This window comes from Arachis hypogaea, chromosome 13, assembly GCF_003086295.3.
Source record: "Arachis hypogaea cultivar Tifrunner chromosome 13, arahy.Tifrunner.gnm2.J5K5, whole genome shotgun sequence".
NCBI lineage: Eukaryota > Viridiplantae > Streptophyta > Magnoliopsida > Fabales > Fabaceae > Arachis > Arachis hypogaea.
This window is the reverse complement of record NC_092048.1, coordinates 131,257,476-131,282,930: the sequence shown is the minus strand read 5'-3', so window position 1 is coordinate 131,282,930 and position 25,455 is coordinate 131,257,476. Positions and strand designations below refer to the sequence as shown.

The 25,455-nt window shown below is 34.2% G+C and overlaps 3 protein-coding genes across 11 annotated transcripts; 2 read left to right on the top strand and 1 right to left on the bottom strand.

Annotated features, from left to right (window-relative positions):
• Window positions 1-1,160: 1,160 nt before the first annotated feature.
• Window positions 1,161-3,175, top strand: LOC112733558 (transcription elongation factor 1 homolog). Of its 6 annotated transcripts, none has more exons than XM_025782559.3 (5): window positions 1,161-1,330; window positions 1,954-2,076; window positions 2,231-2,301; window positions 2,697-2,718; window positions 2,830-3,175. In XM_025782559.3, the coding sequence occupies exons 2-5, from the start codon at window positions 1,964-1,966 to the stop codon at window positions 2,888-2,890; spliced, it is 267 nt and encodes an 88-aa protein (XP_025638344.1). In that variant the 5' UTR covers window positions 1,161-1,330; window positions 1,954-1,963; the 3' UTR covers window positions 2,891-3,175. The 6 variants fall into 6 exon arrangements, with proteins under 6 accessions (XP_025638344.1, XP_025638341.1, XP_025638345.1 ...); XM_025782556.3 differs by having other exon boundaries at window positions 2,653-2,718; XM_025782560.3 differs by having other exon boundaries at window positions 1,165-1,330; window positions 1,949-2,076.
• Window positions 3,176-6,981: 3,806 nt separating this feature from the next.
• Window positions 6,982-8,403, top strand: LOC112733557 (transcription elongation factor 1 homolog). Its single transcript, XM_025782552.3, has 5 exons — window positions 6,982-7,255; window positions 7,652-7,774; window positions 7,859-7,929; window positions 8,048-8,069; window positions 8,180-8,403. Exons 2-5 carry the CDS (start codon window positions 7,662-7,664, stop codon window positions 8,238-8,240), a joined length of 267 nt encoding a protein of 88 aa, XP_025638337.1. The 5' UTR covers window positions 6,982-7,255; window positions 7,652-7,661; the 3' UTR covers window positions 8,241-8,403.
• Window positions 8,404-9,178: 775 nt separating this feature from the next.
• On the bottom strand, window positions 9,179-12,903 carry LOC112733556 (transcription factor VOZ1). 4 transcript variants are annotated; one of them, XM_025782550.3, is made up of 5 exons: window positions 12,418-12,903; window positions 11,600-11,847; window positions 11,300-11,449; window positions 10,223-10,724; window positions 9,179-10,119 (listed from the first exon to the last, which is right to left on the bottom strand). In XM_025782550.3, exons 2-5 carry the CDS (start codon window positions 11,825-11,827, stop codon window positions 9,566-9,568), a joined length of 1,434 nt encoding a protein of 477 aa, XP_025638335.1. In that variant the 5' UTR covers window positions 11,828-11,847; window positions 12,418-12,903; the 3' UTR covers window positions 9,179-9,565. The 4 variants fall into 4 exon arrangements, with proteins under 4 accessions (XP_025638335.1, XP_025638334.1, XP_025638336.1 ...); XM_025782549.3 differs by having other exon boundaries at window positions 10,223-10,727; window positions 11,600-11,843; window positions 12,418-12,754; XM_025782551.3 differs by having other exon boundaries at window positions 11,600-11,843; window positions 12,418-12,725.
• Between the last annotated feature and the right edge of the window lie 12,552 nt (window positions 12,904-25,455).

The window sequence follows — 25,455 nt, the reverse complement described above, 5'->3', positions numbered from 1 at the left end:
ATTTTTTTTTTAGTGTGTTTGGCAAATTTCTAATAGTAAAAGTAAAAGTATTAGAAAAAAAAAATCTTTTTTGAGAAGCTACAATTTACATCTTTTTTTAAAAGATTTTTTCTTAAAAAATATATTTTTTACATAATAAATAAACAAAAAAATATTTTTATCTTATTTAACTCAAACATAATTAATAAATAAAAAAAATTTTTAATATAAAATATTCAAAAATAAAATCACTTTTATTTTTGTAAAAAATTTATTTTAAAAATATAATTAAAAAAACATTTTTGAGAATGGCGCTCAAACAAACCTACTATATCTTTATCTATATCTTATCTAGTCGATTTTGTATCTTTATATCCTTGTATCTTATCTGCAAAAGGGGTGTGCATGGCCCGACCCGGTCCGGTCCGACCCGACCCTAAACATTTTAGGGGCTATTTTGGTGTGATTTTATCGAGTCCAGGACCGGATAAGGGTCTAAAAATAAACCTGGTCATTATTTTGGGTCGGGTCCGCGTCATGGCTCGGGTCACCTGAAGTCGGCCTGGTGGCCCGGTCATCATACACAATTAATATTTTGTGTTATTAGTGATGAATGATGGCTATTCTTATGTGGAATTTAAGTATTGTAAACCTTAATATTTTGTGTTATTAGTTATTATAAGACTTTAAGTTAATGTTTATGTTTAAAATGTATAAGATTTTAGACTAATGCATAATATTGTGTTATTTATATTGATTTAAATATTTGGTGTTATTAGACAATATTAGTATTGATTATGGTTATGCTTTAATTTTAGAGAAGAGTTGGTTCTTGTTATATTTTTCTAAGTGAATTTTACCATATCAAATAATAGTTGGAGTCTTAGAAATTTGGATATTTTCACATGTTAACTTATAAGAAGGTATCAAGGTAATATAATGTTAACGGCCTGGTTTTCACTCGATATAATCGTGGCCCGAAAGTGTATAGGTTTCATCGAATCTAGGATCGGATTCGGGTCTAATAAATAAGTCCAATGTATATTTTGAATCGGATCTGGATCACGTCAAACCTGGTTTCACCCGGCCCATACACACTCGTAGCTAAACAAACGCGAACTAACGGTACGTTTGGTTGGTGTAAAATTAACTCTACTAATATCCATAAACCAAAGTACCAAACATACCCTAATAATTAAAGGATATTTAATCATTGGTGAAAAGGAAAAGGAAAAGGAAAAGGAAAAAGTTAAAATAAAGTAAGCGCTTTGGTTAACTTCTCTTTCCAGTCCTCAGTCCTCACTCCCAATTGCTGCATTCTCTTTTTGTGCTGTTTCTTGTTCCGATCTGTGTACGTTATCTCTTTCCTTAATCCCTTATTTGCTTTGGGTTTCTTTTCATCGTATGTATTCCAGAATTCATCTGTAATTTTCATTTTCTTTCTTTCTTTTTCTTTTTTTTTTGTTTGTTTTTCCTGCTTGAAAATTTGTGTAAACAAGAAGTCAAATGAAGTAGTTTCAACCTTTCCTGTATTAATCTTGTTATGTACCTTTTTTCTGGTGTTCCGGGGAAGGGGATTCGGAGAGAGGACTATGATGGGGCTTGTGTTGTTTAGGGTTTGTGAATGTTAGCTATTAAAAATCTGGTAATTAGATACAGCCTGCAGGGGGAAATCGGAATTTTCTTTCAATTTTTTTTATAATCAACCGAAAATTACAGTACTCTGGTAGGATTCTTTGTTTTGGGAGCAATTTCTAATTAGTGTTAATCATAGAAAGGGAGCCAAAAGAAATTGCCTATTTGATTGAATTGCTGGAAAATTGTAATGGCTTGCAGATTGTTACTCCATGTGAAACTCAGAACTTAGAAAGAAATTCTGAAGTCTTAGCCTTTTAGGAAATGCATAGGAATTTTTTTGACTGTTTTCTTTTACTGATTCTTTTGCTTGCTTGAAAACACTTGTATGAAGATCAGGATTTGTGGGATGGGAAAGAGGAAGGCAAAGTCGAAGCCACCTCCAAAGAAGCGAATGGATAAGCTGGACACTGTCTTCAGCTGCCCTTTCTGCAATCATGGCACCAGTGTCGAATGTCGCATGTAAGCAAATTTTTATGTATTTTTGTAAAGTATGCCGTTTGCATAAAGACCTCAAGGCTTATGTATCACTGAAATCAATCAGGAAGCCGCCATTTGATATGTTAGAATATTGATACTACTCGGTTCAAAGTTCATTCTTGTGATTCTTTTACAGTGATATGAAGAACTTGATAGGGGAAGCTTCTTGCAGAATATGCCAAGAGAGCTTTAGCACTACTGTCACAGGTTGGTTTTAATGTACTGTGGTTTACATTTATCATATTTATTTAAAGTAGTTGGTGACTGATAAATAGGCTTTTGTTTCCATACCACTAACTGATGATATTATCTTGGTGATCTTATCATACTTTTGATGAAGTTGGGGATGGTGTGTGTTTTGAAGCGTTTTAGACTTGTCTCATTGTTATATTGTCAAGCCATTCTGAAAATAGGAGGAAATTTCGAAAGAAAACAAGATCTATTGTCAAAGCTAATAAATAATAATTTCTGGTTGGTTGGTTAAGCGTTGTTGATCTGGAAAATGCAAAGTCATACATTACTGGGTTTATTAATCTTTATATTTATTTGCACAATTAGATGTGGCTGAGGCTAGTGGTCTTATATGTTTGTTTTCTTTGCAGCTTTATCGGAGCCAATTGACATGTAAGTTCAACAATTATATCTGCAAACTATGCTCCGCCTCTACCTCCCTTGTTTGGTTTTTATTTATTATTATTTTTTCCTGACTCAAGAATCCTAATTTGAACAATGCAGATACAGTGAGTGGATCGATGAATGTGAACGGGTGAACAACCCGGAAGATGATGGTGCTTAGTAGTGTAATTATAAGAATCCAGTTGGAAGATGATGGTGATTAGTAGCGTTTTAAATAATCCAGTTTTAGCAAATATGAATGGAATTACTGTCCATTGTAATTATGCCTGTCTCTATTATGGTGATTAGTGTTTACAATGCACACGAAAGTAATATGCCTACTTTGATGATGCCACCTTGATTAACAATACTGATGCTAGTCATGTTACTTATGTAAAATTTGTAAGTCCTAATAGTAGTAATAGTTTGAATGGTAATAAAGAATGAGATTGTCTTATATGATAAATTTAGGGCAAGTTATTAAAATAAATTGTTTGCCTTTCAATATTATCAGAATATAACATCTATACATTGAAGACGCAAATGCCTCTTATTTTTTATGGAAATTATGGGTACGATGGATTATGATTTGGATGTAAATTGCGGTAGTGATGTAGCAATTTCCGTTGGGTTGTGTGTAGCGATTTTTGATGGAATGCTTAAAAGATATTAACCGCGGTACCTCTGTAGCGATTTATATTTATCTATATATTTTCTAAAAAATAATATGTCATGTCAAGGGCAAATTATTATATTAAGTCAAGGGAGAAAAAAATTATGGAAATTCGTCAAATTAAAAATTGGTTTATGAATCAATTAAGAGTCATTTATATAACTTTAATTTTATGTAATTCGAATTAGTGTAATTCAAACTATTCAAATCAGGGTGATTCGAATTATATTTACACACGTTGCACGTATTAATTCGAATTGGCCAGATTCGAATTACTCATGATTTAATTCTTTCCATTTTTTATTAAAAAATTAATAATTAATTAAAAAAATTAATAATTTAAAAATTAAAAAAATATATATTTTATTTCATGCATTAAAAAAAACTAACAAAATATTTAATTACAAGACTTCTTTAAAATATTAATGAGCTATCAATTCGAATTTCATACAATACTCTTTTGTCCATTTTTAATAGCTCATGTATATTTTTTAATAAATTTTTTAAATAAATTTATTTAAATTATACCACAAAAAATATTTTATTCTATACAAAATAATTTTAAAAAATAGCTTAAAAGATGTTAGGAGTACTATAAAAATTTATAATGTCCTAATGACTTAGGACATTAAAGAAATACTCTACATAATCAATAATAATTTAAAAATTAAAAAAAATATAGTTATAACCAGTATTTACCTAAATTACTAGAATATTACAAACTTTTATAATACTCCAAACATTTTTTAAGCCTTTTTTTTTTAAATTGTTTTGCACATAATAAAGGGCATTTTAAACCATTTTAAGCCATTTTCATATTATGATTCAATAAGTGATTCGACAAATCGATTTTTTAATTATTGAGTTCTATCACATAAATTAAATAATAATAAAAATTATAATTTAAAAAATTTAAAAGATTTAAATTTTAAAATAACTACTATATTATTCAGTGAGATTTAAAATATTAAATTTTTAAATATATACTCAACAATAATTTGATAAATTCGTTTAAATAAAAAAATTTCACTATAAAAAAATTACAATTTGAAAAGGTAACATTTTAAAATACAAATGATAAAATAACTTTATAATAATTTAATTATTTTTATTATTTTATGTAAAGAAAATTTTGTTTATTAAGGTCTAAAAATAATATTAAAATTAGTATTATGAAAAAATATTTTTAATTTAATATTACGAAGAAAAAATAAAAAAATTATATAAGGACTAATTTGATTAATTTTTAAAATTTTAGGGATAAAAATGACTTATGTTTGAACTTTCAGAGACTATTTTGATTATAAATAACTTTTTTACATGTCAAGTGACACGTGACGTGCTAGGTGTCACTGAGACGTCAACTAATCATCTGGTGATACGTGACACTTAACGTGACACGTCATCGTCTAACTAACGGAATGACCAATTTGACTTAAGTTTATATTTTAAGGACTAATATGACTGAAAAAATCATTTGAGAACTAATTTGAAGAATAGATGATTTTTCAAAGACAAATTTAACTATTAACCTGATGTTAATGAGTGATGAGCAAATAATATTATAAAGAGGAAAAAAAACCAATTTGCTATTTTCTAATTTAAATTACATGTCCTTTTTTGAAGGGGAAAAAAGAAAAAAATTAGGAAAAACTTAAAGGCCTATCTTGCTAAGATTTGAGCCAAAGCATTTCTCCAAAATCAAAAGTAGAAATAGAATTAGGAACAACAGTAGAAACTATTTGAGCACATAACGGATCATGTTACTGTGATGAAGGGAAATTTTTTTCTCATGTGCTGAAGAAGCATGGTGGCACTAGAGGAAAGGTGACGCGTACTAGCGTTGCTACCCCACTCGTAGACAGGCTCTATGTCTAAGCAGTGTGTGTATAATTGTGTCCAATTGTCAATATCATGAATATTAATTACGTTGGATTAACTTGTTTTTAATGATGATAATTTATTTGTTGGATTTTATTGGTGTGCTTAGGCCACTTTTTAAAAAGTGTTGACTGTTGACAGCTTTGAGGTTTTTGTGAATATTATCCAACAAATAGGAATTGGTCTATGAAGTAATAAACTATAACAATTATAATAATAACAATAAAAAACTTTGGTTTTGTTAAATATAGTTTTTTAATTAATTTTTGAATAATTTATCAATTAAATATTGTAATAAATTCTTTACCTAATAAGTTAAATTGATTTTAAAACTCTTTTTTATTTCTTTTAGATTAAATTTTTTAAACAAAAATCTAATTTTTTAAATAATAAATTTTTCAAGAACATAATTATCTTATGGATAGTTGTTTTAATTAATAAAACATTACATTACAGTATAATAAAAAAACACCTCAAGCAAGAAAAATAGATTATTTTTACACTAATAAAAATTATATTTATGGAATTTCTACCGCATTATTGTTTATAAAATTATTAAACTATCTAACATAAACTTCATGTGTATATACGACTATAAGTATATCGTCTATGTAATGTTTATGTCTTTTATCAACTTATCATACATGATGCATATCATCAACAATAATTCACTCTTCATTGCACAATATTTTTCTTAATTTTATCCCACGGAAAATCTCCACATGGGATTAGCACGAGGAGCTACAAAGCACGGACATTTCACTGAATTATCGTATTTGTGTGGGATATATTTTAGACACGACACTCATCGATATTCGTCTGACACACGTGTTTGTTGTGTTCAACCGTGTCTTAATAAAAAAATAAAAAATTCTTTTTCGAACACTCTGGACACACCTAAATACAATTACGTGTTTGCGTATTCAGTCTTATTCTTAACATATATTTTTAAAATAAATTTAAATATAGTATATATTATTATTTATTAAAACAAAAAATATTTTAAATACTTGATATAATTAAAATAAGACATTAAAAATAATTAAAATTTTTAATTTATATTTTAATATCAATAAAATATCAAAATATCATTATAATTTATCTAAAAAATACTTTATATTTTACATGTGTCTCCGTGTCATGTAAATTTTAAAATTTGCGTGTCGATGTGTCCCGTATACGTGTCAGTGTCTGCATCATAGATGAGGAGAGTTCTTTATCTGATAATTGCTTATTTGAGCCTCATTAAACTGATAAAAAAGATTTTTTTAATATTTTTTTATTTTTAATATATTTGACAAATTTTTAATAGTAAAAATAAAATCACTAAAAAAATCTTTTTTAAAAAATTACAATTTACATTTTTTTTAAAAAATCTTTTTTCTTAAAAAAAATATTTTTCACATATCACATAATAAATAAACAAAAAAATATTTTTATCTTATTTTATCCAAACATAATTAATAAAAATAAAAAAATCTTTTATATGAGATATTAAAAAATAAAATTATTTTTATTTTTGTAAAAAAAAATTTTAAAAAAATTATTAAAAACATATCTGTTTTAAAAATAAGGTCCAAACAAGCTTTAAATTAACATTTTTTTATTTTTTTTATTTTTATTTTTATTACTAAAAACTTATTAAATATACTAAAAAATATATATATTTTTATTAGAAATTTTTTTCTATGAATTGAGTGATACCCAAATAAGTACGTAATTTAAAAAGATTATTTAAAAAAAAATGATGAATTGACCTGGACCATGACCAGGTGAAGCGAATCATGGATCTGATGATGGATGATATGAATGATACAATGAGCGCATTACGCGTCGGATTGACAACCCAATATAAAACACAATCTTTTGCTGTCTCCACTCTCTACCCATTCCTCTTCTCCCTTCTCCTTCCTTCCATTCATTCATTCATTCAATTTCTCAAATCACATCCTCTCTCTCTCATCGCCTGCGCTTGTTTCATCTTCCACTTCTGTATGCTTTCTATTCCCTTATCGCTTACGTTTTCCCTTTCATCTTGTTTACATTGCCGCTGTTTTGATCCACATAATTCGCCAAAACGAATGGGGAAAAGGCTGGGATTTGGATTCATCTTTAGTTCTTGCTTCTCTATTCGCCTTTCCATTGCTTGTACTTGTAGATTCGGATCATTGATTCATTATGTGCATTCTAGGGTTCATTGAATTAACAAGTTTCAATTTCAATCTTTTTGGTTTAATAATGTGTTTTTTTGGAGGGGAAATAAAAAATATCTTGAATTTTGGTGGTTAGATAGTTTGAATAATGTTGTAAAAAAATTCAAGTTTTTGAGAGATTGATTGAAGTTTCTAGCTTTGATTTTGTGTGCTCAAACATTTATGTAAAAATCAGGATTTGAGCAATGGGAAAGAGGAAATCATCAGCAAAGCCACCTCCAAAGAAGCGAATGGATAAGCTTGACACTGTTTTCAGCTGCCCTTTCTGCAATCACGGCACCAGTGTCGAATGCCGAATGTAAGCAATTTCGTTTAGCGTTTGTAGAGGATTCCATGCTTTGTATTTCCTTAGAGGATTAATTGTTGGGATTCTTTTGAACAGTGATATGAAGAACTTGATAGGGGAAGCTTCTTGCAGGATTTGCCAAGAGAGCTTTAGCACTACTGTCACAGGTTTGTTTCTGAAAACATTAAAGTTTTAGCCCCCCAATTTAACCGATCATCTGAACTCATATTCAAGTTTGTTTTTTAATTCTGCTGATGATCCTGGAATGTTTGTTGTCTTTTGCAGCTTTATCTGAACCAATAGACATGTAAGTCAAATATTTCTATAGAAAACCTCTTCCTTTCCCCTTCTTTCTTCGCTTTGTCTTACAAACACAACCACTTGATTGACTCAAGAAGCTTCATTTGAACAATGCAGATACAGTGAATGGATTGATGAATGTGAACGGGTGAACAACCCGGAAGATGATGGTGCTTAGTAGTGTGATTATAAGAATCCATTTCGAGCAGTAGTGGATGGAAATTTCTGTATTTGTGTCGGCTCCTACTGGTGCAACTACATGTTTTGTTCCTATGTTACTCTTTAATAGAGTTTGTAAAACTACACGTACGCTAAAACAATGAGAATAATTGCTATTGCAATGGGTGTTTGTCTCGTGTCAATGCGCAAATAGCTAATTATGTTTCCCATTAAGGAAAGACGAGGTCTTACGTGTTACGTTTGTTTAATAAAACGTAGTTCTGAAAGTGTATCATTACAACGAGGTTTTCAGTGTTATCCTTGTCTTTTGAATGAGATTGGCTATATAAATTAAACGATATTATTGTGTCCTATAATGTTCATGTCCAAAATAAGCACACTTATACTTAATTATCTTCTGATCATCTCATACAAAATCTTCTTAGGTTTCTTTTTGCCCATGACTACTAACCTATCATCATAACCAAATGATCTACAATCTCTTGCGGTTCACATCACATGTCTAAATTACCTAACACGAAATTCCACCATCATTTTGATAATAAATTCCGTTACACAATAAATATTATCGTCTCGAATGTTCATTCTTAACCATTCGATCTTCTGTTCCATTCAACATAACTAATTTAACTATAATGAGAGAACATTTAATGATAACCAGGTACCCCTCTAAAACCAACCAAATCTCCCTTTATTTGAATTATACATCGATGGCAAATCCTTAATTTTTGCTAATAAATTGCTCAAATTTGAACTAGCATTACCCATTTTGTGCAACAGAAACACAAGGTAGATCTATCAATGGTGACTTTAAAATTGCAATTCCTTTTTGAGTTTGAAAAATTACTCAAAAAAGGAACCGAAACATGTTTTTAGTTATTACACATCCAACATCATGTAACTCGAAAAGTTTGTCCTGTAACTGATAACATAAAATAATGTAAATGACTTATATTAGCATGGTTTGGAAAATAGAGTCAGCGCTGAATACATCAATTTTGTACCTAAATAGGTCAATTCTGATGGTGACAATATAATGCTAACATTCACCAAGTTGCTAATCATAAATGATATACAGCAATTTTTTGCTGCAAGTGATCATCTCCCGAAGTTAGAATTCAGCAACCAGCAGCCTCTGCAGCCGCATTCCAGTGAGAATGAGCTATTCACAATATCTTCAACAAGGCAAAAAAATGACCTTGTATTCTTGTTACTAAGAATCAAAGTATAAAAGGACCAAGATAAAAGAGGACAAAGAAAACCCAGCACAGAATAACGTATAACCAAGCTGAATGCATCATCAAACGCATCCCTTTAAGAAGATCATGTTCCATAGTAGTCGCCCATGTTATCAACAAGATAGTCATATGGTGCAGCTAAACCATAATCATATGTTCCATTTAGTGGAGCCACTCTGCCTGAAGAGGAATAGACACCACCTAAGCCAACCTTGGCATTAAGTTTAGCTCTGCCTTTTGCAGGCCTTTTGTTATCAGACATGAACTCAGCAGAAAGCCGTCCCATCTGCTTCTGCAAATCAGCAACTGAATCATTGGTAACCTTTGCCTTAGAGTTCTTCTTCCCATCAACAAGCTTTAGTTCCAACCGATATAAAGCACATGCATCACACTTGCTAATCTCATATTCATAGAGGTGCCATTCAAAATGGTTCAGTGGTTGCGGGTCCATATAATAGGATCTCTTCAGACCTCCAAATTCATTCATCACTTGCTTTCGAGATTCATGCCAACCACGTCCGCTATAATCTGGCAATGACCTCTGCTTTCTGTTTCCACTCTCAAACGCCCTTCGAGGTTTGTCGAAGAAGAGCCACTCCCTGATAGTCTCACCCTCGAGAACAGAAAGATCAAAGAGCTCTGCATCAAACAAGAAGTGAAGTAATCACAAAGGACAACTTTGTCAACCTCTGTGCCTGGTACATTTCCAAAATGATAGCCAAAGAAAAAAAGATGATATTACCTGGTGCGTTCCATGGAGACTTCGCAGTTGCTGCTCCCTCGCATTCTGGGATGCCAACATCTTTTCCTTGTGCCCTTGCACTAAGAGCGGCAAAAAGTAAATTATCTTTCAAACCGATGCCCCCTGGTCGTAGAACTGGGGACATACCTGGTGGCCCTTCATTCAAGGCTAGAGCAGCATGAAAGCTACTGCAGTAGTCTTGACACCAGTCCAACCCTTGTGCAGGCCTTGGACAGTCCCAAAGTGCACATTTTGGGCCCAAGAAAGCAGAAGGCGGAGGGCAGATACTTGGCAGGTAGCTAGATATTTGAGGAATAGCATCCTCCTCACAATAACCTATGCCATTAAAACCAGTATAGAAACTGTGATCAAAGTCCTGATGCAAATCAAACTGGTGATATTCTAAAGCAGGTCCTTCCAGGTTGTTAGCTGCCACATTTTGAACTCCTGAGATGGAGTGTTTGCGCTCATCAACCAATGGGAAATCATGTTGCTGCTGACCCTGCTTTACATTTAAACCAATGATACGTATTACAATTACAGATGGGATACAATATTTGATATAATGGATGAAAATACACGTAGAATTCCACTTTTTTTTTTTTTTGGGGGGGGGGGGGGTATCTATAAAATTGAAAAAAGGCACAACTCCAAAAAACAAGGAACAAATTAAAAGCCCCTCCTTAAAACAAAATGAAGCACAAATCTTTGGTTTGATCACTTTCAAGAACTTACTCATTACTTAGTTGGTCCAAAATAGTCAGAATCAACAATTCCAATTTTCTCCTAACCATATTTCAAGGGCCAGGTTCATCAAGTAAAATTTACTAAGGATAACCCAAAAGAATTGCATGTGATAAGAAAACATATTGCATGACAATGTTGACATGATGTTAGACACCTGTATTGCCAGAGTCACCCCTGATTTATAATACAAGAAGTTACACTAATGCACTGAATAAAAACAGATAAACTTAAAAAAGTTAACAATTAAACAGTGCATGCCACAAAGACCAGATAGTTATTATGGCCGATTATATCATATGATTAACCCCAATTAGGGAAAAAGATTCTCACCTCTTGGAATACAACCTTACCCCCAATCTGCTGCGTCTGATCATTAGGTTCAGGCTTAGGGGCAGCTAATGGACTAGATGCATCATCTTCCTCCTCACAAAGCTGCAACAATCGACAGATATCTGTGGAGAATGACCCAAGACTGCCACCCTATATTTAAATATCACAATTCACAATCACAGCTTTACCACTAACATTGTCATTCAATTTTATACATGCCAATCACAATTGGCAAATATTGGTTAGAAAGGAAAGCACCCATGATTGATATATCAAATGAAGTCCACTATATTAGCTTACTTGCTGCAAAGAAGAAGCAGGCGAGGGCTCGTTGAGCTCAGCCTTCCACTCACGAAGCATCTGATGAACTTGCTCCTCAAGGACAGCCGCATCGACTGTACGGCTCTCCTTCCTTGCGAACTGCAGATCTAAGAACATCAACTGCAGGTCATCAACACGGTTCTTTGCCTTGTCCTTAAAGAGCCTGTGTGATACAGACTTGCAGCTGGTCTTGGAAACCTTCTTCATTGCTCTGCCTCAAGCTCTTCCTAACAAAATGAGCTTCAGTTCGTCACAAATAAAACACATACAGAAAAAGTCCAAAAGATTCTGCAACGTGTAGGTAGGGTTATCATGATCAGAAGCATATTCCAATCCACTCTACAATCCCAAAAACTCCATAAATTTTAAAACTAAGAATCCAACATAAAAATTCGCCTCCATTTTTCACTGATCAACTAAACACATAGTAAGACCTCAAACCCCTTTACCGATGTAAAAATGAAATCTAAATATGTAGATCGAAGCAATCAAATTACTCAGAATCCGCATCATCACAAATCGGTACCCAAAACTGAAAATAAAAAGTTCACTACAAACAAAGCAAAAGGATGAGCAAAGCACCAAAATGAACTCCAATTTTGAATAAACTCATAATCATAGCTTGAAGGATCATCCACTAGGTAGAAAGTAAAACCGACCCAAGTCAATATTAAGTAAGAAATCGAAAAATCCAAAACCTAAATTGGATGAACCATAATAAAAGCGCAACAAAACATAGGAGATCGATTGAAAAGGTGTGATTATGCATAAGGCTGAAACACAGGAAATATTATTACCTGAGATTCTGTGAAGACCACTTTTTTTCCAGAGAGATAAAAATAAGAATAAAAATGGCTGGTGTGAGTTTTGAGCTGAAAAGAAAGAAAGAAAGAGTTCGGTTCTCTCTCTCTATCTCTTACCAAAAAAGATTGATAAGGCAAGGAAAATATAAAGGGTTTGGAACTTGAGAGAGAGAGAGAGAGAGAGAGAGAGAGAGAGAGAGAGCTTTTTTGTGTTAGTGACTTTCTCTCATTCTCTTCCTCACTGTGCTGAGCCAATAAAGCAATGGTGACTCCACTGTGAACGATGAATACATCTTCGTAAAAGAGTTATAATAATAATAATAATAATAATAATAATAAAGCGAAACAAAAATATCATAATAAATAAAAACCTTCCTTTTCTTTTCTTCTAAAATAATATTTTTTTCTCAAATTAAAATCAAATATTTTTTTTTTAAAACGAAAGAATTCTTTTTTTTTTCTCTTTCTTTTGTCTGTCTCTCTTATTTTTCTGTCTACTCTATTATTTTAATATATCATTATCAATAACTAATTATAAATTTAACAATTAAAATTTATGATACATTGACATAGGACACGACACATACGGAATATACGAACACACAAATTTTAAAATTTTATAAGACACGGGACACAATATATATAAAAAATAAAGTATTTTTTAAAAAATTACAACAATTTTTTTATATTTTATTAGTATTAAAATATAAAATAATTTTTTAACTATTTTTAATATTTTTTTAACTATATAAAAGTATTTAAAATATTTTTTATTTTAATAAAAATAATATATATTATTTATAAACTCATTTTAAGAATACTTGTTAAGAATAAGGTTGGACACATTGACACGTAATTGTATCTAGGTGTGTCCAAATGTGTCTGGAGAATAATTTTTTTACTTTTTATTAAGACACGGTTTGACACGACAGACACGTGTATTGGACAAGTGTTGATGAGTGTCGAAATGTGTTCGACACACGGACACGCCAATTCAACGAAGTGTCCGTGTTTCATAGATTTAAAACATATAATATATTATCTAATTACAATTAAAATTAAATAAAAGTTAAAATTAAAATTAAAAATATAGGTATATTGTATTATTAATTTAACAACTAAAATATGTCACATAATATTTTCTCATTAAACTTGAGATAAATTTTTTTTTTTAAATTAATAAATTCCTTTCTTTCATTTTTCTCTTCTTTATTTCTTTCACTCTTTTTCATTCTATATATAACTTATAATTTATATTTAATATTACTAATTTGACATATTAAAATGTACTACTAGATATTTTTTTATTACAATTGAAATAAAATATTTTTCTCTAAAATTAGCAATTTCTCTCTCACTCTTTTTTCTTCTTTATCTTTCTATATCTCTTTCTGTATTTATATTTTACAAAAAAATAAAATTAATAAAATAATATATATATAGATCCGGGTCTTTTAAGTTGATGGAGATTTTTGTCTTTTATGACATTTTTGTAAAAATAATTTAATTTTATAAATTTTTTCTGTCATAATTTATAATGTAAAGACAAAATGGATATAATTTTAAAAGTTTTATATTCTCGTAATATTATTATAGGTGAAAATACCAGTGTAGATTAATTATTCTTGCAATTTAATTTAAAAACAAATTTTGTCGCATGTCACAATTACAGTAATCTATGAAATATGTACACTTTACTAAGTTATTATGTCTGTATATTAAATAAATCTTAGATACCATATATTATCGATATTTCATTCAATACGCATGTCTTCTATCTCTAATTGTATTTTAATAAAAAATAAAAAAAAAATTTATAGATATATTTTAATATACTTAAATATTATTATATGTTAATGTATTGAGTCTTATTTTTAATATATATTATTAAAATAAATTTAAAATAATATATTAGTAATTATTAAAATAAAAAATTTAAATTTTTTATATAATTAAAAATATTAAAAATAATTAAAAAATAATTTATATTTTAATATTAATAAAATATTAAAATATTATTATAATTTATTTTAAAAATATTTTATATTTTATATATATGTGTCATGTTCATTCTAAATATGAATATTACCATGGAAAGGACATGGAGAAGATGGGGAAAAACATTGGGACGAGAAAATAATGATGGAAACTTTTGGAAAGTTTAATAAATATAAAATTGAATTTGTTCTTTATTTAAGTTATTGTAATTGTATAGTATTTTCTTACTTGACTTGTGTCAATAAATTAAATTGAAGCCTTGTTTGACAACTTGCCCAAATTCCAATATTCCATAATGCATGGTTCGCACTTTTCAAACAAAGGCCACGTACTTCGCCAAGTGCGGCCATTCAGATGGCTCTTCCGAAGTGTTAGACACCAAAGAATAAACAGACACAAAAATATAACAATATATATATATATATATATTGTGTTTAGTAATAATATACACAATAATATACTAAATTTTTATTTATATCGAAATATTAAATTTATTTTTATAAAAAAATACTACTATCACCACTATTATCTACGACTATTATCAATACTACTATCATTATTATTATTATCATTATCATCTATAATTGACAAATTCTTAAAATAAATTTCTTAACAATAACTATTTGTCTCTCTCAAAAAAAAAAAATTGACAGAAAAGCAGCTAGTAATCACAATAACAATCAATTAAAATTAAAAAAAAATCGAGAGAATGTGAGAGATGGGATTACTCAATAAAAAGGAAGAAGAAGGCAATAGCGGCTATAAATTAATGGCAATGGCAATTGTGAAATGGAAAAAAAAATGAGCAGATACGGCACACGAATGTTCTTGTGTCACAAGAGCTGGGCGTTGCAAAATGCTAGGCCACAAGGGGTGGATGACAACGGTGTTGTGAGTTGCTGGGTCGCGAGGGGTGGACGATGATGGCTCTGCGACGGCACAATGACTTTCTATTCATGAGGGCTGAACGTCGACAACTTTGCAACTATTTCAATTGTGGGCGACAGATCTTGAAGAGTAGCTAAGAGTAGCGGTGGCAGAGGGAGGAGTGACTGAAGGAAAATAATAGAGGCAGAAGAAGATGAAGGAAGGAAGAGGGAAGGAGAGAGAATAAGAAACATTACTAGCGTTTAGGGTTAACATTGAAATTTAAAGGGAAGAAAATAAGTCTTGTGTCTATGTCTTAGTGTTTCAACTTATAGATTTTTGATTGCCCACGGTATCCCCCAACCCGACAGGTCAATGACTAATCTGTCACAGATATGAGCTCCATTTAAGGGTCTGCCGCTGGCTAATGGATTGCTACATACATAAGGCGGGATTCGAACTCCCGACACTTGCTTAAGCGGATGAGTGAGCTGACCACTCGACCAACCCAAATTGGTTGTTTAAAACTTATAGATGGTACACAAATTTTGTATTTATATCCATCTATGTCTTTCCATGTCCATCAAGTTTTTGTGTCTCGCCAAACAAAACGGATGTCGTATGTTACCGTGTCCATGTCAGGGACATGGACAGTAACCAAATGCTACCTAGTCACCACTCACTAATAGAAACTGGAAAAAAAAAATCCGAATCTGCGGGTATTTATGGGAATTATCCGTGACGGAAAAGAAAATATAGACTCGCTAAATCTTTACGGGGACAAAAATCCATCTTCACAAATAAACGAGAATGGAGGCGGGGACTAAAGTACTTGCTTCATAGAGATCCGCTAAATCCCTATTAGAGTGAAATTATTCAAATATCTTTTGGAAAAGTATATGGAACTAACTTTTAATCAGCCAAGAATTGAACAACTCATTTAATTATAATGATCTTAATTAGTTTTATTCATTTTTAATTTATAATATTTGGAATTAATTGCTTTTCACCCCAAATTATGTTTTTGAATGATACGTTCAAAAATTAGCTACGGGGATCACGGAAGTTTGCTTCAACGAATCCCGATTCTTCACCCTCTCTTCCAAGCAGCGGCATCCCGATTCAAGCTCTCTATCCCAAGCGACGCCCAACTCCTCCATCCAACCATCCAAGCAGCGCTCTTTTCTCGGTATCCATCGGTCCGTGCCGCCACATGTTGGGTTGCGGTTGACAATCGTTCTTGTTGTTCCCGATTGCCGCCACTAGTCCGTGCCACCACTCTCTCCTTCAAGGCATTCACTTCGAAAGTCCAGAAGTCGCCATTGAAGGTGACATTCTTGATCGCGGCTCAAGTGTTTTTCCCGACTCGGTAACGGGAACACTCGCAAGGACGATCACGCCAAGTGTTTTCGTCACAAAGAAGCGGCTGTTGCGGTGAAAGAATTCCGGAACCACACAACATCGTCCATGGAGTTTTCAACCCCGGTGGGTGGATCGAACAACACATTGACCAATTCAACCCAAGGCGATGAAGAATTGAGTGCGGGTGAAGTTGTTATTCAAGAGCAAGAGGGGTCTAAGGTATGTTGCATGGGCTGTTCTTGTATTGCAGGTAATTTGATCACAACGTAATATGTGAATGTTGTTTCTTCATGTTAATTAGATATTTTTTAACTTTATCTATTTGAAAAATTCTGGTACGGTGTTATATTTAGTTGAGAAATTATTAAAGTAAGCTAGATTGCTATCAAATGCTTACCCAGCATGTTCTAATCCAAAGAATTGATATTATTAAATTATGCCTGACTCCCATATGCCATTGCACTATTTTGTTGATGTTTTTTATTTGAATGATTCATTATATATTAAGGTTCTTTAGGTTGTAAAAGTTTTTTCCCGTATATTTAATTGAAGGGCGACAAGGTTACTAACGTCATTGTGATGAGCAAGGATGAGTTGGAATTGAGACACGAGGTATGAATTATGACTTATTATTTGTTACCGCGTTATAGTTACTACGTTAATACTAGCCTTAATTTGTATTTGGTTCTGTTAATTGGTTTTACAGTTACCGGATCATAGTGGGATTAGTGAAGAGGAAATTCCAGTCATAAGAATGAGTTTTGATTCGTTGCATTTGGCACAGGAGTTTTATGCAAATTATGCAAAAAAAGTGGGGTTCGTAACTAAAGTCAGGAACACGAACTTCAACACGACGCGGAAGGAATCAAAGATACCCGTTAATCAATCACTTCACTGCACTCGAGAGGGAATCTCGGGTTAAGGCAGCAACTCAGACAAACAAAATAACAGCCACGAGATGCAGAGCAAGGATGTATGTCATGCTGGACAGGGAGAATGAATGTTGGGTTGTGTCTAGGTTAGAATTGAGGCATTCTCACCCCTGTTCGGCTAAGAAAGGTATCCACTATCATGAGTATATGTAGTTGACCATGCATGCTAAGTGCGTCATTACGGATAACGACGAGGCTGGCATAAGACCCAACAAGACGTATCTAGCACTGGCAAATGAGGTTGGTGGGTTTTCAAACCTGAGTTTTCAAAAAAGGATGTCAGAAATTACATCACAAGTAATCTCCGATGCTTTGATGACAATGCGAACTTCAAGGGGATGATGAATTATTTCGTTCGAATGAAGGAGATCAATCACAACTTCTTTTATGCCATAGATGTTGACGATGCTAATAAATTTAGGAGCGCACTCTAAGTAGATGCAAGGTGCAGGGTTTCGTATGAATATTACGAAGATGTGATGTCGTTCGACACCAATTATAGAAGAAACAGGTCTGTATACTTATTGGTGAATTGCAAGAGCAATTATTTGTTAAATTTGTTTTTCTGCCTCACATTTGTTTTTGGTGTTTTCTTAGGCATGGTCTACCGTTTGCATCTTTTGTCGGTGTAAACCACCATGAGAAGTCTACTCTTCTTGGCTGTACTTTACTTAGGAGCGAGAAGATCCCTAGTTTTGAGTGGGTGTTCACGCAGTGGGTGAAATGCGTCGGGACTGCGCCAAGGGGATCATCACTGACCAGTGCAAGGCGATGACTAGTGCTATTAGGAAGGTCCTACCTGATACTGTCCACCGATGGTGCATCTGGCACATAATGAAGAAATCACAATTCAAGCTCGGTAGCTACGCTAGGTACGGAGAATTGAATGCAATGATGAATTACACTGTGTGGAATTCTCCTTCGCCTGACTCGTTTGAAGCTGATTGGGCTGATTTCATCAAAGAATTTGACTTAGGCCAGAACAGATGGTTAGCAGGTCCGTGATCGTTAAATTAAATCCCATCTGTTGGTTTCATGTTGCCTATTTATTCACTTCATATTATTTCTGCTAGCTTGATTCCATTCTTGTGTTTTTTCTAAGAAATGTAGCTGAGTTTTCTACCTTACTAGTCAGTGGATGTTCTTTTTAATACACAAATAGATGTTTTTACTCATAGTTTGTCTGGATATTTTTTTATTTGTTTTATCAGTGCTTTGGAAGCTGTTATCATGTTGTGTATAAGCGACACTCTTATGCTTTTTTTATGGGCAGACATTTATGCGAATCGGCGGAAGTGGGTTCCAATATTCTTCAAGAGTGAATTTTGGGCCAGCATGAGGATTACACAACGCAGTGAAAGTATGCACGCATTTTATAGGGGATTTCTGCATTGCAAGAGTGGGTTGGTTCAGTTCGTCCATGAATATGACAATGTGCTTGGAAACAAGGAGCAGAAGGAGCTGGAAGATGATGCTACGGACTCGAAAGGAGTCATCCCATGTATAGGGAGCACAGGCATTGAGAGACAGTTTCAGCAGGAATACACCAGTAATATGTTCAGGGTCCTTCAGCTGGAGGTAAGAAAAAAATCAATTGCGTGGTTCGATCAACTGAACAAAAGGGAGATACAATTTCTATTAAAGTGGACGAGCAGAAGGTATTTTGGGTGAAGCCTGTCTACCATACTTTCACAGTAGAGTTTGACCTTTTGAGTCAAAAGGGTCGGTGCGAGTGTAACAAGTTTGAATCCGCTGGTATATTGTGTTGCCACACCCTTGCGGTGTGGTCATACTACAGAGTTGACACAGTACCGAGCTGCTATGTTCTTCCTTGATGGAGTAAGAATGTCATCCGCAAGCACACTTACATTAAGAGTAGCCATGACGTGGCTCGGACCGATGAAAGCCATAACCTGTTCAGGCGTCTGTGTTCAGAGTTTTATAACGTTGTTTAGGAGTTTGTTGCTTGTGATGAAGAAGCAGCCATCTTGCGAGCTGCCCTTTGGGACGCAAAGTCCAAGCTGACTGGTTACCGTGCCAGCATGCGTTTCGCTACTCTTGCTGCGACTCAGAATACCATGCCCACACAGAGTACAGGTGGTGTTAATGCCCTCAAGAGTTAAAACCAAAGGATGGCCGAAGAGTAAGAGACTTGGTGCAGAGTTTGACAAGTCAATTAAGAAGTCAATGCAAAAAAGGAAGAGGAAATCGCATCCGGTATGTGCTAGAAGTGAGGTATATTTTAAATTTTATTTTATGGAATGATGTTCTTGATTCATATGTGCTTTTCTCTTCTTTGTATTGTGCATCTTGTAGGATATTGTTGACCTTCAGACAGATAATGATCATGATGGTTCTATAAATAAAAGATTTGAGCATTCTACTACTTGGAATTCATCGGATGGTGGCGGATCCATGCACCTATTGAACTCTTTTAGGCATATATAGTTATCCTTTGGTTGTGGTTGTACATTTTTTGGTGTGGGTGGTTTGTCATAATTAATTAGGTTTCTTGGTTCTTTAGACACAACTGAATAAATTCTGCCCTTTTCTGTTTTGTCACTTGAATTGATACTGTTATGAAGTATTCATTGAAAGAAACAAAAGCATGACTGTTGTTATCTTTTACCCAATTATTGATTATTATAGGTTTTGAGACTTTTATGGTTTTAAGGAAATGAAGTGTCACTTATTTGTTCGCAAAAAACAAATGGATTACATCCGCCTTGAAAAGTGTTGAAGAGTATAAAAAAAAGCACAAAAGGCATTCACATCTCAATGAAGTGCACACATTCGTGAATGCTTAACACATGAAAAAAGAAACCATATACCAAACCATCCAATTCACAATGAAAAGAAACATCCCAATGCATATCAGAAGCACTATCCACTTAAAATCTTGGTTAAAGTCAGCAGTGCCTGAACGAAAATGAATCGGCCATGTAGACTGATTACAACAAAAGGTCGTGCAATGCTTAAAGTTCCAGCAACTTCATAATTTCAGCAATAGAAAACAATGATAAAAACATAAATAACGCCTCCATTTAGTTAACACCACGCTAGTAAATGGAAAGAAGTGCCACTTACATATAGTCATAAATAAATGGGGTATATACACCGATCAGAGTTGACTAAATAGTATAAAAAGGAAATGCATTGCTTATTGAACTACAAACATTCACAATTTGAGAACAAATTGCTTGACAATCCTGAATTACTTAACACATGAAACCTGGTGAGGAGTATCTAACAAAACACGAGCCATTCACTTCTCAATGAAGTACACACATGTTCAAATGCCTAACACGTGATAACTTGGAAAACAGATCCAGAAGCATCCAGTTTACAAAGAAAAGAAACATCCTAATGCCTATTAGAAGCATCATCCACTTAAAGTTTTTGGATAAAGTCACCAGCAACTTAACAACATCATCAATATGAAATCATAAACCTAGGCATCTGTCTTTTTTCGTTGTCTTCCCCCTTTTCTTGGCTTTCTAGTGGGTAACCATGCACGCTGCAGCATGCTCTTCGTGCTCGGTGTTGTGAAGGGTGATCTTACAACCTTAGTCTTTTTTCTTGACTGGTTGCGCCGCACAGGATCGCTGTCTAATGCATGCAGTGCCTTTCCAATTTGTGAATTATGGGGACCCATCACTATGCCTAGTATAATTTCCTTCCGAAACTCCTGTAAAACGTCCTGCATGGCAATTCCGTGTGGGTGGATAATTTTGAAATTGAGAAAGAAATATATCAGAAAGAGGTACAACTTAATTGTGACAGAGTATTTAACTTCACATTGTCCCAAAGCTGCAAGGATTTCTCTAAACTTCAAAACTGCATGAACTTGATCACGTATACACTACAATCATAGCTACATGTACAAACAGAAATATTATTTTCAACCATGATACTAAGTATCATTATCAAGTGAAGTGCTAGTAAGATTATTGATAGGTGTCATTTTAACTGACCTGTTATGTTGTTTTAGGACGCTGGGATAGAAACGAGGTAGGCCGTTCTCCGTGGGCTCATATGCGGGCATTGACACTTTAGCTATGTCTTCAATGATTCTCCCCTAAAAAGCAGCTACACTTTAGCAATAACACATTTACAACTACTGAGGATGTCCGTGCACTAATTGGTGGACATATACTTTCCCCCATAAGCATGTATTTTTGATCTATCATCATTATGCTCTCCTGAATACATACTATCCAGCACCCACAGCCTTTTTTGAGCAATCTCAAAGGCATACATCCACCAATGACGATCGATACAGACTGGGACAAACCACTGCGATGGAAACAGAGATATCAAAACAGTTACATGATCAAGTTAGTCACCAAATACAGATAGTCGCGAAATTCTTAACACATGTAACGTGTTTCCGAACATCTAATGAAACGAAATCCAATCACATCTCAAAAATATATACAGAACCAACCAAGTGGCAATGAACAGAAATATCTTAGTGCCTATCATAAGCAACATCCAACCAAAAAATACGGTGTCATAAGCACATAAACCAAAACATCAACATGCAAGCATTAGTTCGTGCAATGGCATCAAACAGCAAGAACCATACAGTTTTTGTTCAACTAGTGCATTGACTTACCCATTTTCGCATGAAAGCTGCTATCTTGTCAAAATATCTAGAATCATCACCGAAGTGAGGACCCATCCCCACATAACTAACGGTAGGAACCTCCCTGAAGGAATCTAGGTTCCTTTTTTGCAACACAGTTTCCTGTTAAAAAAAGTACTATTTAGTTTCAGACCTCAAATCATAAACGATGAGAATCCACAAATTCATGCATACCAAAATTCCTGGAGGAATACAATAGAAGTCATCCCTAAACTGCAATGATTTTGAGTCATTAAAGGTTGAACACATCCACTAAATAATCTGCACGATAAATTTTTAATTGAGTTAGGGTCATCTTTATGAGCCATGATATATATTAAGAACCATATTCATTCTATTAAAGTGTTAGTATGTTCTACTTACGTTGCTGTTGACCCAGTGCCGTAGCAGTGTGCAGATGTCCTCTCGGACCAATACTAGATGTTGCCTTCCTTCATACGACGCCACGACCTGCCTTTTCTCCATCAAACCATTGGCAACCCATCGTCGCAATCGCTCATCATCCTCGTCCAGCTTTCGCCCCTTTAGCAATGGATGCACCTTTATAGGAGTATATTGGGTAGACTTATTTTCCATCCGAGTCATGCCCGGTGAAATCTTCTGGTTCGGTGGACTAGAAGTCATGCAAGACGGAGTGGTTGGCATCACGATCTGCAGTGGCTTCGTATTCTACAGTTACTCAAAGTATTGCCATATTCTTTCACTCTCGGGGTCTCGCATTGACAGGAAATTGGGATTACTGTAAGAAACTCAACCAATGTTAGAGAAAAGTTAGTTTTATATGGATAAAGTTCCTAATTCACTAACAAGCAAAATAGACCACAAAATGAAATAGTTTTGCTTAGGAAACTTGCCCGTCGAACTCATATTCTTCATGTTGCACTAGTGCTACGGAGAGTGTTCCTGCATCGGGAACTCTAGAGATAGGTGTTTCATGGGGAGCGTTATCCCGATTGAGGTTGCCGTTGGTAGGCTCGGTTACTTGGTTAAACAGTCGACACATTGGTTAAACAGTCGCAACTCCCTGGTTAAACAGTCGACACATCCTCTTAGCAAGAGGCTCATTCTCCTCATCATCATCTATGCTCATTGGGAGATATTTTTCTTTTGATTGTTTTGGGATGGACATACGTGATCGGTCCCTTTTAGCCCACTCATTTTTTTTTTGTAGCTCCCCTGTTGGGCTGTTTTACGCATATTGAATATGTTAGGTAAAGAAACATCCAATTACATTGAAATGAACCTTCTAAACTTATTTAAGCTAGTTCAGGATTTAAACCATACACAACCATAAACGTATACTCACCCTCGGGCTAGTTTTTTATCCTTCCGTGCCGTGAACTTCTTCTAGTTGGAAGTGGATTTGTTGTGCGTCCACTTGGTCGTCTTTTCGTTGCTACCTGCTCGCTCTCTCCACCGATGGAGCTCCCCTGTTTTTAGTAATAGCATGAATCAAATTAACAACAGCGAAGTAAACTTGTTAAAATGCTAAGCCGTTAAAACGTGCTTACCCTTGGCGGCGTCGAATCCTTTCGTCCACGCCTTTGTGGTGCTTTTTTTCCCCGATTTTTTCCTTTCAGATTGTAGTGACCGACCTTTTATGTCTTCACCTTTCTGCTGTCTAGTCAAGAGGCGGTCCTTATTTAAGAAATGAAGAGAGTCATTGACAGAAACAGAAAAAAAAACCATTCACATCTTAAACACACGGGGTCAACCACAACTACCCAGCACATCTGAAATTGGAAAACATATTTAGAAACAACCAAATAGCAAACATAAGAAACATCTTGAGTCCTTTCGGAAGCAACATCCACTTACATACTGGCATAAAGTAACTGATTACCAGATAGAAATGAGTACCTCGGGTATAATGTATTGGGCCTTCTTTTCTAGCCTCTCCGAGGTCCACGCAGCTAGCCATGGCTCAGGCTCATGACAATTGTCGAGCTGACCGTATTGCAACTGCTGAAAATAGAGGACCTGCACAGAGGATGGTTACCAATTATGTTCTACATGAAGGAAAAACAGCGTGAATATATTCTTAAGTTGAACAGTTAGCACCAGATATTGTTCAAGATGGTAAAAGGTTGGAAAGCAATGGGGGAAAGTTTTTGGCATTCAGAAAAAATAACTTAACAAGTAGTAAGGTAAAAGAAGAAAAGGAAAATCGGTTTCGGCCATTCATTGCAGGACCAATAATATAAACTTTTTGAGTGGGAAAGACATATTGTATAAAAGACAAAAACCATATAATAAGTTCAAAAAAAAAAAAAACACACGGATGTCCACTTAGATAATTGTTCATACCCTGGGTCGAGCTACCCGACCCGGGATGATTGGCGACAAAGCGACCGACCTCTTCAGGTCAGACTACCCGATCTCTTCTAAAGAGCTCGGCCAAATCGACAGGAAAGCCCAATAAAGGGCCCAAATAGAGGAACACGACCCAAATCCAAAGGCAATCCCAGCCTATAGAGATAAAGGCGGTTCCCTTGAAGATAAGCTGACTTCATCCAAAACAGGATAAGATAAGATAAGATAACTAACCTATCTTATCAGAAAGGTCAGCCCACACTACTATAAATATACTGGAGCACCCAGGTATAATTCATACTCTGATTCTACATAAAACCTGCTTAATACCCGTGCTAACTTAAGCATCGGAGTCTCTTGCAGGTACCCACCACCCTTCGGTGACCAAGGATCAGCAGTGCTGTAAATCCAACAAGTCGGATACAACAGCTTCGGCTGCCATCAGCCAGCCGGACACGTTATCTCCGACCAGTAAAGAAGATCTCGTCCGAGATTGACCTCCAGTTTCAGGTAACCCTCAGAACATTGGCGCCGTTGCCGGGGAACCTAGAAGTCATCCCACCACCATGGCGGACGGCCATGACAACGACCACGATTCAGATCTAGAAAACAGAACGCCGCACAAAAATGCAGACACCACACTGAAAGACACCTCGGAATCCAACAGAGATAAAAATTCATCAAATCCGGGAGCAATAGAGGCGCTTCAAGATCGCTTGAAACAACTTGAGAAAGAAACCCAACAACAACGAGAAATTGGAAAGGATCTACAAAGAGAGGTACGGCGACGTCGAGAATTGGAAGAAAAACTACAGCAATTAGAAGCCGATCTCAAATTGAAAACTCCTCGGACTACTCCTGAGGAAAATTCACGCAAAGAACAAGATCCATTCACCAGGGAAATCATGAAAA